This window comes from Lepisosteus oculatus, chromosome 16 (genome assembly GCF_040954835.1).
Source record: "Lepisosteus oculatus isolate fLepOcu1 chromosome 16, fLepOcu1.hap2, whole genome shotgun sequence".
Taxonomy (NCBI): Eukaryota; Metazoa; Chordata; class Actinopteri; order Semionotiformes; family Lepisosteidae; genus Lepisosteus; species Lepisosteus oculatus.
The window spans coordinates 4,021,706-4,034,776 of record NC_090711.1 but is presented as its reverse complement, the minus strand read 5'-3'; the positions used below and the strand labels follow the sequence as shown (position 1 = coordinate 4,034,776).

The 13,071-nt window shown below is 41.4% G+C and overlaps 1 protein-coding gene across 2 annotated transcripts in view; it reads left to right on the top strand.

The window, feature by feature from the left end:
• The window catches only part of nol4lb (nucleolar protein 4-like b), a 113,728-nt gene that overhangs the window by 32,278 nt on the left and 68,379 nt on the right, over positions 1–13,071 (top strand). Inside the window, exon 4 of one of the 2 annotated variants that reach the window (XM_015365149.2) lies at positions 184–293. In XM_015365149.2, coding sequence (XP_015220635.1) covers positions 184–293 — 110 coding nt within the window. Of the gene's footprint in view, positions 1–183; positions 294–6,720; positions 6,946–13,071 lie in introns of those variants that run through there. The other variant, XM_015365150.2, reaches the window with a different exon arrangement.

Sequence of the window (13,071 nt, the reverse complement as noted above, 5' to 3'; positions counted from 1 at the left end):
TATATTCTTTATGTTATGAGAACGTTACTGTATGCTCAGATTTTTTAATTAAAAAAAACAATTTAGTATGTGGGAATTTGGACAATTTTAACAATAACCCCAGAAACTCTCTTACCAGTTTGGAATGGAAACGTGTTACGCGATATAGAAAAACAGTTTGCTGATATGTCTTTCTTTTTCCAGAGAATGACCGCCCCTCCTCCTTGGCTCCAGGATTAATTGACTATAACATGCCAATCACCGCTACCTATCTGAAGCAGATGAAGCTGCAGTGTATGAGCACTAATGAGCAGGTAGGTGCATTTTACTCTGATCTGAAGACACTCTGTGTTCTGTCATTGAGGAAGGATGTTGAGAATCAGAGATGTCTGCTTTTGGGAACAAAACCTCTAGATTGGATCTCCCTTCTCCTGGCCTTCCTGGTTCTGTATAAGAAAAAATAGGACAAACTGTAATGAAAGCAGTAAACATGGACCTAGAAAGCAAATATGTAGAGTGCATTTCTTATACATTATTATTATTCATCAGATACAAAGTCCTGATTTTCACATTTAGGATTTTTTGGGGTAAATCTTTCGCCAACCCCTTCTAATTGGTGCAACAGAACTTGTTTCGCCTGTAAAGTTCTGAATAGAACCAACAGCACACCCTGTATAGATCAGATCACCCTGAAAAAAAATATGGTTTGGTTTCATTGAGACTTAATTATTTTCCTTTTCATGAATCTTTAAGCAAAGATATGTAAGAAGAATCGATCGAAAGACGGTGAGCTCATACGTGATATCCAGAGTTGTACTCCAATTATATAATCTCTTTCCCAAGAACTGGGCTTCGACTCCAGTGTAGCACTCCTGAGTGAGCAGGTCACTTCAGATAGGCACTTGAGAAACATTACAGCATTGCAGGAAACAGCAAAGAGCAATTACATCTATTTCTCACATTGAATCCTTTTAATTGCCCCTGTATGAGCTCTGCTTTGAAAAAGAGCAAATGCAATTGCCAAAAAACATTTTTTCCTATCAAAGGCGAAAAGAGGTTTTTCTTTGGGGACAGAGAAAGGAGCTGAAACTTATTGCACAGAGGGCTAGGTGTCAGTAAAGATTTTATTGTGAACCATGCAAAGTTTAACCAAGTTGTTTAACCAAGGGTAGCTGAAGGTGTTGTCTCTTTCTGTTTGTTAGTTTTGTTAGTTTGTTAACAAGATCTCATGTGCGACATCCCCCAGTATTCGCGCACCTTGTTTTGCTGGTGATATAACTGTAATATGAAGGAAATACTTTTTGTGGTTTTAATAACCTTTCCTTCCATACAGCTAAGCAGTCACTGGAAGAAGTACAAATTCATGGGTCTGAGTATCTCTCAGTAGGCGTGTATGCTATATTTGTGGATCTGCATTGAAGTGAAAGGGTGCTATCTATACTTTTGTAAATATTGCAATCCATGAATAATGTGTTCTTGACAACAATGTGGAAATACCAGGTGAAAAACTAGGATCCAGTTGTCAAAATGCTTTTACAGTTGTGTCTCTTCAGCTTCAGATTTTGAGGGCACCAACTGAAATAACAGAGGTTGACAGACTAAACTGAATGTGAATAATCCAGGTTATCTCAAAGCCTCACTGAGAAATATCACAAGTTTGCCTGGACACCACACTCAAAGGTGCTTGGTTATGGAAGCTATAAAACTTGTTTCATCATGGCTGCTCATGAAAATTCCTAAAACGTTTGCAGTGATTGGTGTGAGTAATAAAATTTCCACCTCTGTCCACAAAATATAGAATGACTGACTCACAGAACACTAAAGGTGAGTCTACATTAAAGAATATTACCACATACAATTGCATTATTAAATTAAATTATTCGACACTAAAGGGTCGAGATGTACAATTAGGTTTTACTGGGTTCCTGCTTTTGATTCAATATTAGTGCTCATCTGTATTTTTTCAGGGAAAGAAATTTACTGTACAAGTAGAGAGTGAACAGAATGCTTCTGGATACACCAGCACTACTCTGCTGCAGTTTATTTTCATGACTTGAGTGTTCCGTAATCCTTTATCAGAGCAAGGAGCCAAATTCAACACAATCCAGTCAGGAAATGGGAGACAATAACATTGCTGAAAGGCAATGGAAAGAGAAGGTACAGGCCAAACAGCTATCTAGTGCAATAAAATAGAGGCATGTGTCTTTATGTCTCCAAGGAGAAAAAGTGATAAATAAATAGGGTTAGCTTCAGTGTATTTGTATCCCAGCAAAATTCAGTCTTTAAATTAAAAAAGGGGTAGACAGTCAATTTAACCTTCTCTGTTCCACAACACGATGCATTGGATTCAATTTAATAATAGAGGAAATTACAGATGTCCTTCCTGCTGACTGTGGTTAGTTCATATGGCCTCGTGTTTTTGAGCTGCCAGTGAAGATTAGTCACCAGCCTAAAGCTGAAATGAAATTTCATTTGAAACAAAATGATTGTTGAATCTTGTTGCAATGAAAATTCTTGGTTGCACACTTCTGATAGATGTCTCCTTGTAAGAGTGTTGAATTCTTTAACTTTGAGAAGGGGCAATACTAGATATAAGCTATAAAATGGTAAATAATTTTGCCATTAAGATGAGAAATTTAAATTGCACCCCCCTACATTTCTCTTCCTGCATTAGATAGAATTGAATACCAAGACAGGCTGGCCTTTTCACAGTCATCCACAGCGGCATTGATCACTTGAATGAAAGTGGTTAAAAATAACACCAACTGCTCCTCTGTGCATTAGTATTAATATCTGCATTAGGTGCACGATTCGTATGAACCTTCAAGGTGCTGTGCAAGTCAGATGCACAGAGAATGTGAGCTTTACTTTTTTTAGTGCTGACTAAAACTTCCCTTCACACCATTTCAAAAACAGGTTGAATTCAGGAGGTCCTGAGAACATGTCCCTTTTTAAATGCCATTTTCTTTCTAAATGTTGGAATTGCCAGTTATTTTTAATGCACACACTCTGGAACTGGCAATAACGTCTTCATGTTGAGGGGTACAGGGGTTTCACAGGGAGTGAGGAGTTCTCAGACCTGCCCTCCCATTAAAGGCTTTTCATCTGCTGACACACTGTATGCTCTACAGCGATGAGCAGGAGGGTCCACACTGATTGGAGCAGACGTGTGTCTCTCTGTGATGTCACTGCTGTCATGATTAGAGTTCCCCCTCCTTAAGGGTGCTCCAGCCCGTTCACGTGAGACTTTATTCTATGCACCTGCTCCCTATTCCCAGCCCACCTTAAAAGCCAGGCGCTGACGCTCATCCGGGCTCTGCATCTGATTTCCATATCGTGCGAGTCCGGGACCCGGAAGCGCCTGGTCCCGTTAAGGTTTTAACCTCTGTTCCCGTTCCTGTTCCCCGTCCGCCGGTTCCGACCCGGGCTTCGTGGTTTTTAATTCTTTGTTCTGATGGATCTTCTGGTTTTGGACTTACCCTTGTGTTTTGGATATCCCCTAAGGACTTCTCTCTCGGATTGTTTGCCTCGGCCACACCTCCCTCGTGCACCAGCGCACCTTGGACACGCCCCCCTGTCTTCAGCCCCGTTTTCCTGCATGACGTTTCCCTAGTGTTTCCCCACTCCGTCGGACTGTGTCGTCCGCATAGGGTCCGGAAAGAACTGTTCGTTACAACTGCCAGCTGGTGTCCAGGACCTTTAAGGACTCGGTGTTGGATTAGGAGCTGAGAGAGAGCCATCCCGCTAATTCCAACCCCATCTCCAGCAGCACTGTGCCAATTACTGTATGTGCCTTCACATGGGGCACCCCAGTCACTTCCTAGATCCATGACCCAGGTTTGAACTCTCCACTTCTGGATGGTAGTGCACATGTTTGCCAGATAATCCAGATGTCAGCTCCCACATTATCATTTTTTAATTAAGTGAATGTTATCTGGTAAAACCATTAATGTCTTTAGAGAAGGATCAGATACGCTCTAGATATTCGCAAGTAAGGGACCCGTGTGCCTTTTCATGTATGTAATTCAGTCTGTGACACACTTAGGCCATGACCTGCTATACCTCTTCTGTACCCCTAGGTAGCAATGTTTCACAACAAATCTCTCCCTGGAAGCAGGCTGTTGCAAGAACGACGACGGAGTAGTTTCAGGAAAATGGGGTTTGCATCTAATTGGTGTGACTGTTTTTTTTCTTCATCTTCCAGCTATTGATGTATACCTGGAAGCCTCTCTATAATTTAGATTACAAATATGCACAATATTAATGTAAAATATTCATTGCTTATTAAACTACAACTTTGTGGTCAGGATTGGGACAAAATTGAAATACTGCAGCAGTGGTTACAAAGAGAATCATACAGATTTCTTCTTCTCACGAAAAGCTGTGCATTACGATTGTCCTACTGTTCACGACAGCAGCCAATCTGACTTTCTTGACCCTATCTTATCACCCTGAAAGGAGTCAAACACATTACAGGACTGAGCTTGGGCGGCAGAGCATTTGTTGCGTATCCTGGTCTGTGCATTAAGAGGTGGGTCGTACTGTAGCTGCTGCTGCTGGTCATCTCCCCGGTGTTTGCTCAGTACGAGTGGAAGCCTGCTGAGGAGAAAAAGTGGAGTTGGGCGGGGAGTAACGAACCGCAAAAGAAGAGTACATCACGTGGTTTTGATTGCGTGTCCCTATACCGTGCGTAGCTCTTTTCAATAGTTTTTTCAAGCTGCTGGGGAGCTCCCTTGTGTCTGATTAAGTGTTCCACGTCTCCGTGCCCCATGCCTGCCCATCATGCCCAATTCAGAAATAGTTTGCGTGGCTGGCTGGTTGGCCCTGGAGCATGTTTTGTGCCACTCCGTTTTCAGCCGGGACACCCTCTGAGCCCACGGGGGCTTGGCGTCCTGCAAGGTGCCTAGTAGGTGCATATTTTACTGGAGAGGGGCTGCGGGGAGCTGCTTTCAGCCGGCACAATGTCCACAAGAGATCGTCCCTCTTCCTTACCTACAGGCTTTTTGTCAGACTGAATGGTTCCGAAAAGAGTGGGGGGGGGGAAAGGGGAATTTTCCTGTTAATGGCTGTCATCCGAGGATGCCATTGAGATGAAGAGTGCAGAGCTCAGATGAGGATGTGATCGGCACTGTGGATGTTGAGACAAGGTAGCTCCCTGTAAAGTATCCAGTCCCCAGTGATGTCCTGTCCTGTCACAGCATGCGAATCGGAGAACTGCTTGCTCGCGGAGCCTCTTCTGTCAGAGGAACACTCTGACACACTTTTCAACTGCTCATTTCTCTGCCTCTGCTACAGTACTTCTCTGTTCTTCTCCGCTCTGTAACTTCTAAAAGTCGGGGGAGTTTCCTTAGGTTCCTGAATATCATGCTCATGTGCTCATGTGCTGTGTGACAGCAGGATGACGACTGGGAGGGGTGTGCATTGCTGCGGTTCAGAGGCTGGGTCGCTGAGCTTGTGTAAGTTGGATAACTGCTGTTTAGGAGGGACTTGGCTCGCTCTTGGGCAAAGGACCATTTCAGGGGAATTTCACATCACATTTGCATTCAATATCCGCTTATCCAATTCAGGGCTCCAGCTCCCTTGCCACCTATCCTGGGAAGCTTTGGGGGCGAGGTGGGGTACACCCTGGACAGGATGCCAGACCATCACAGGGCAGACACACCAACACGCACACACTGACACCAGGACCAACTTGCCCTAAAGCCTGTGAATCTCTCCATGTCTTTGGACTGTAAGAGTAAAACCCACGCAAACACCGGGAGAACATACAATCTCCACGCAGACGGCACCTGGGGAATTGAACCTTGAATTGAGTTGAACGGTGACAGAAATGCGAACCACCGTGCCTTGCAGGAACTTGTGAAATGTATCTATAGCTACTGCCGATTTTGGCCTGATTTTATGTTTGGGTGTTGTCATCATCAAATAACGAAGTTTGAATAGGTAGTTCTTCTTTTATTTCCCTGTTTAAATATGATGAAGAAGGGACTCCTCCTGTTAATTAGGTAGAACATAATTGATATTTTTTCCTTTGTGACTGCTGCCACTTCCACCATACACACACACCACCTGCTTTACATATCGATCTTTAATAGGTTTACAAAGAGGATATTACCCGGGGATACATTTTCTGTAGTGAATGTTTCTTTTCCTACATCTGGATTTTGACTATACAAATGTAGTTTGCATTGTGGCGCAGTCAATTCATAAAGGCTTTTGTGCGCTGCTAATTAAGTTCCTTGGTTAAAAGGGAGTCATTTTAGAACGACACAAAGATGTTCTAGAAAAAGCGAAAGCTGTTTTTGTTCGTTAAATTGTTTCCATTTCCTAACACGGTCTAAAGCAACCGGACTTTGTGATATCCAGTTCTTCTTATTAAATCTTACAGCTTCCCAATTATTACACAGTCGCCTGGGTCCGTGCGCAAGAAGACAATGTGTGATGAAGAGCGTATACAGCTTTCTGACTTTTTACTGTAGGTATCGTAAAATGCACGTGTGTTTCTGTGTGGGTACATAGGAGGAATAAGCTCTGCGGAGCAGTTTTTAAGGGATTAAAAGCCTGTAGCTATACTTAAGTCTTAATGAAAACCAAACAAGGACAGTGAGACAGTGAGAAAAATGGGGGGTGCAAGTAACATGAACGCCAAGACTAAACAATAGAGAGGATAGTGTTGGCCAGTACCGCCAATCAAAATTTAAAGGGGCAAGTAATTCCCACTACTGTACTACAGTGTGGCTGTTTGCAAGGGGCGTGACGTCAGCGCCAGCGGCGCAATGCCCCGCCTCCATCTTCTGGGCTGGATGTCAGTTTTAGTCTCAGTATGCTATCCTGTCTTTGAGATTAGCAGGATATTGTTTAAATATTAAAGGCCAAATTTGCGAGAGAGAGGGAGAGGAAAAAAAAAACGGAAGAATTCGTGGCGGTGGCTGCCTGACACGTCCACACGGCCAGGCTCTGGCAAAGGTAGGCAACTGCGTTGTTAGTGTTTGTGGTGGTTTCTCGGTGTAGGGTTTTCTTTTTTTTTAATCCCAGCTCCTGTTTTTTTTTTCCCCCTTTCCCTTATGGAAAAATAATGTTGCACTGGGCAATTGACCAGCCCTCCCTCCCTCTCTCTCCCTCTCCCTGTCCCCTGTTCCTCTATCCTCTCCTCTTCCTTCCCTCTGCTCCGAGCCGGGGGTCTGTTTTTTTTAAATGGTTGTTTCGCTCTGTGCAGTTTAGGAAAATTGCAGTCGGTGTTGGAAAAGGCAGACAGGTCGTGTTTTGATGATATTCAGAAAATCAGAAATCCCGGCAAGGCGCAACGCAAACTCTTCCTGCTCATTTGTGAGTGTGTGTGTGTTTTAGCGTGATCTCTTTTTCGGGAAGAGTACATTGTAGCCTGTATAATAATCCCAGGCAGCGGTGATGGTGCAGTCCCTAGGTCAATATTAAGATGTTTTCTGTAAATTGTCAGATAACAAACGTGAGAAAGTCATCTCAGAGGTCGCAACCGCTGTCTTGTAACGGAAGACGTATTATTCATACCGTGTCACGTTTTAAACTTTTTTTTCTGTTTTCATCGTGCCTTTAAAACATGCTGGGGCTTTATTTTGGCTCAAGTACATGTGCTTTGAATATACCGTTTTCTTGATGCACGTATTACGTCTCCTCAAAACGTGTTTTTTTAATACATCTGATTTTTCTTTTTTTTTAAATCAACAACTGTCTTTTTCTCTCTTTGTGGGATGTAGAGAGAGATCACCGGAACAACAGTAAATACTATTTACTGTTTTTGCTGTTACAGTCAATAATGAAAAGTCAGTCCTGTTTTTTTTTGTATTTAAGAAAAAAAAGATAATTGTGCCAAGATGTTATTTGGTGACTATATAACACGGTCAATGCATTAAACTGTATAAAAATCGGAGATAAACACAACGTTTTCTAATTAACCCGCTTACCAGTTATTATTACTTTGTTTATAATTGAATTCCTTACAAGACGTCTTTTTCCTGCCCCCTTGATCCAGAAAAAAAATAGTTTAAAAATTTTAAATCACTTTTTCAAATTTCCAGCAGCGCAGAATTCCAATATCGTTGGGTTTGTCAGATCCTGACATTCCATTAAATGCGATGAATATGGATCGGGATGATACGCACAGGGAGCTGAAAAAACGATTTGCGCCAGGAACCCGGGTCTTACTGCGCACCTCTTTTGTTTTCGCGTAGATCTTGTCTCTCCGCTCTTTTGTTGAGGTTGGGCAGCGACGCCGCGACACTAATCCTGTTTCTTCACCCCTGTGTTATTGTGTGGTTGGTTTTTTTTTTAAAAAAATAAAAACCTGTGATTCGGTTCCTTGCCTATGCCAAACGTGCAAGACGTTTGCCCTTATTTTACCAGTTACTGTTATTGTAAATTGCATCCAGAGTGACTGAACATTGGCATTTGGGAATTGTGCTGGAGCTAAGTACAGTACTTTGCTCAAGGGTATAACAGCAGCGTGTCACCTGGGACTTGAACCCTCGGTCCAGTTACAAGTCCAGAACCGTGACCACTGTGAATATTCAGTGCTTGAGTCTGATTTTAAAGAATACGGTAATTGCTTTCACTATTAAACAACCTTAAGCGGTTTAATACAATGTTCAAGTTCACAGTGAAGAACCGCGTTTGTATACTTTCACAGGCGAGACTAAGCTAGTCTTTGGCCGTTTGCGGAAACAGAAATTACTTTCGGTGCAACGATGTCTTTTAAGATCGTCGTGTAGCTTTTTCCCCCCAATACATGAAACCGTAAAGCAGTTACGACAGGTGTTGCTGTAAACCCCTTTTAAGGTCTCCTTTCTTGCTTTTGAAACAGGAAGAATAATGTGTCCTGCCTCCTCAGAAATTAGGTTATTCTCAGTTTTTTTTAGAAACACCTCCACATAGTGTTGGTTCTGTTGGTGATATTTTGGAAGCACAAAAAACAGCAAAGAATGGTTATTAAGCCGTGGATATTACAAGGTTCGTTAATTTTGACAAAAATAACTTGATCGTTTTGCACACTATTTTCTTTGGTTGTTACTGAAAGTTTGTGTTAATCCAGTCAGAAGTTCTAAGTTTTGTATGAATCGACAGTAGTGGAGTATAAAGCATTTTTGTCTGTCGGCCTACAGTACATTGTTCCTGATTACTACGGAATAGGTGTCTTAGACCAGACAGACTGTCGGAGCTGATCCTGGTCTCTCAGTGTGTGAGTGTTGCCACTAAATCCTCCGAAGTAAGGAAAGTCACCAGGTGGGATGACAGGAACAGTGTATAATGACCACACTTCCATGTTTGACTTGCAATAAACAAGTTTTTTTTTAATAAAAATGATTTGGTCTGTGCTACATATGCAGTTTGGTTAGTAAATACTTTTTAGGGTCATAACTTTTTATGTTAGATAGCTAGTTCCCCTGCATTTTACCAGCCCTAAAAATAGCCAGCAGAAAAATCATCTATTGGCAATAAGATGCTTTCGCTAGAAGAAAGGAAAAATACTCATTGAAGAATTCATTATTAAACAGGTGGAGAAAAATTGAGTAGGCCGCCTGTTTTGAGACAGGCCTATTTCTTGGTGTGGAGTAGCGAAAGAACCATTTGATAACTACCCTGAAATCAAGACAAGTTGTGAGCTGGCTGTCAGCTTATAATTTTAAGAAGGAAGCTCTCTCAGGAAATTATTTATTGTGTCTGAAGCAATATCCTTTTTAGGACCTTTCGTGGACAGTTTATTGTAGTATAAATTGAAAACAAGAATACGATGAACTGATAACTTAGAAGAAAATAGTTGTACCCCCATCCTGGCTCTCTCTCACAAACAAAAATACACAATATGTATTACCAACACAAACCTAACTGTTCTCACATATCTTTGTGTTTGCCATAACAGACTGGAGGTGAGGTGATTCTTATGTGTAGGTGATTCATAGTACAGAGCAAATTCTTCCTGCTTGCATAAAGCAAAGATTAAAATCTATTGTGTCTTGGCAGGGCTCATAGTATCACCCAGTATTGCATTAATATTTTTGCGCAAATATTTTTTGAACACTTACTCAACACGGAGCCTGACCCCTTTAACGTGCTTCAGCTGGAATTAAGTCACTGATTCCCATTATGTGTAGAGACTGCTGCTTTGATCTCCTGTACAAGCATTTATTGAGGATTTCATATGATTTTTAATGGTAGCTATTCCCAGTTATGATGTGTAAGGTTAATTATTGGTATTTATAGAGCATTCACAACAATAGGAGTGAAAGTAATTAGCAAATGATTATCCATTTGTTCCCTGTTTCCTTGGGCACTACAGCCTTTGTATTTTAAACTAATGCAATAAAACCACCCAGCTGACAAATTACAATATTTTAACGCTGCTGTGAGTGAGTGATGCAAGGGTTAGCAGGGCTGCCTCACAGCTTCAGGAACGTGGGTTCAATCCAGGTCACGGGGTCTGTCTGAGGGGAGTTTGCATGTTCTCCCTGTGTCCGTGTGGGTTTTCCCAAGGTGCGTTGGGTTCTTCTTACCTCCTAAGGCGATGCTCCTTAAGATGACTGACTTATATTAATTGCACCCTCATGTTCTTACACCGTTAGCAAGCCAGCTGGTGAGCTCACTTCATTATCTGACCATGAGTACTGTACGTCATGTGCACAGCACTGTATATGGGGTAACACAGACAGAATGATGCTTTTTACCACTGTTTTCCTCCATACAGTATGTCCGGTGTCTTTGTAGGGAAATCGCAGACCAGAGACCGGAGCAGTTTGAAGGGGGTTAATAGCTTTCAAAATCCCTCTTCTAATCATGTACTGCCTTCTGCCATTTGCCAAGATAACCCTCTCTAAGCCCCCTTCACACACACACACACAAACACTTTCTGCTTCCTACGTGGCTGACGCCTGGCATGAATGAGACATCAGCACAGTTAGTTCTGAGATTGTTCCAGTGTTTTGTGGCATTATTTTTAAACTATTTTTTAAGACACATCCGTTGATACCTAATAGAGCCGTCAGTGTGCCCTTGACCCTTGAACACATCGCAGAGGGAGACGGACCCTGAGAGGCAGTCTCTCTGTGCATCCCTGAATACTGGGATGGCAGTAACAGAGGAAATGGGTGAGAGCTGAGACTCAATAAATTACTGCAATTATCAGGATCCTATAAAAGCTTTCATTTGGGTTTTGCCCCTTGTACTGCAGCAACACAAATTGATACAGAACAGTATTTTTTCAATGTTTTCTCTTGTCCACGTTGGTGCAATTACTCTTACTGTTTTCATTTTCATTCAGGTTATTTTAAACTATTACTTTATCATCAGACTTTGTTGTTTGATGATAAAGCATGAGTTCACCTCTAAAGAGCTTTTCAGACACCTGGCTCTGTAGAGAAATCGTGATGAAAGCAGGCTAGCAGTTGTAAAGCATCACCTTAATGCAAAAGCACCTGGGAAATAGTAGCATACTGTTTAATTTTTAAGATACAATGCTTTCCTTAAATGGGATACAGTATGAGGGTTACATTATTTAATGCAATGATGATGGGGGAAATTCAATGGTTGTAATGACAAACCAGTTATCTCTTTAGGGCTAACGAAGGGAGACATGCTATAGTTTTTCTGAGCTGCTCTATCCTTGCATTACAGCATATAAACAGGTTTTGTCTGTTTAAAATGTGTCCTGATTGATGCTTTAGTTTCCAGCAGTAGCTGCTGAAATCTGATGTGACCTAGTGTCTGATTTCCTTGTTCATCCTTTCCTCTGAGGAAGACTTAAACAAATGCAGAAATTATGGGCTTCAGTCACATACCTATGGAGCAAAGCTTCTGCACTAAGGTAAAGTCATGTTTATTTAATTTTATTTTGTATAGAAACAAGTCTGTTTACAAAAAGGCAATATTGAACCTTATTCAACATAAACCAGGGGAATCCCTAAAAGATTTTTGGAAAAAGAAAAGCTCAGAACCTTGTGATTTTATGGCATTTTGCAGAATTACTGGTCCATTGTTTCACAACTGGAAAGGGTGTTTCAGTCATGTTTGTGATGCAATTCTATGGACAGTCAAAAGATCTCAAGTAATATTTCCTCTTAGCTGTCCACTAAAGTGGTCCTTTAGTTGAACAAAGTTACACAAACTGTAGGCCACCCAACAGGGCATGATTCTGTTGTGAATGATTGGCTGCCCATGATTCCTTATTCACCATACACAGAGCATGCTGCAGCTGTCACTGTGATATCTGTAATTGATTTTATGTGTATTGTGGCAAAGCCAATATAGCCAAGAAAGTACTGTAGAAGTGCTGTCTTTTTCTACAGCTTGTTTCTCTCACTGGGGAAATGTGATCCGTCACCACCCTGTGGTTAATCTTGCCAGCAACAGATCACCCCCACATGTGGTCATTTTAAAGCATCTTAACACATTGAATTCAACTGGGTTACCAGTTAAGAGAAAACAACTCTATATTCTGTACTGAATTTGTGTTATTCAGCTCGCCATAGAGCCTGTGATATGTATGTTCAAGGTTCCCTTTTAATCTATAATAACATATTTTCCTCCTTAATTCCAGGAAGGAAAGGTTGAATCCCGAACACAGTAGATTTATGTCGGGATTAAAATACAGACCACTGTGTGGTGAAGCACCGCACCGTGTAGTAATCCAATTCTTTTGTAAACAATGAACTGATGAGATGTCTTAAATATTGCAAGACCCAAAAGTTATCAGCACATTTTCCCTTTTTCACACGGAGCCATGGAGTGTTAATTGCATATAATTGCATCATTTTTCAAAATCTCCTTACTATTTAAGTTCTATTCTAAATTAGTTTTGGCGTACAGTGAGTATATTTCTACAGGAAAACGCAGATTTCACTGTAGTTGCCTATCATTATGGTTCAGGCTCTAATCTCTTGCTCCATTGTGTTGATCTATGGAGTGTTGTTAATCCTTTTTTACGCTTTGTGACACAGGCTGAAGATGGTTAACTAAATATGAGATTTATGATCAATGTGAATAAAGATAAATAGATTTAAAATGAACTGGTTGAGATGCATTCTTCTGGCGTAAACCTTTTTGAACCAGCAGGTAGATGTTAACCAG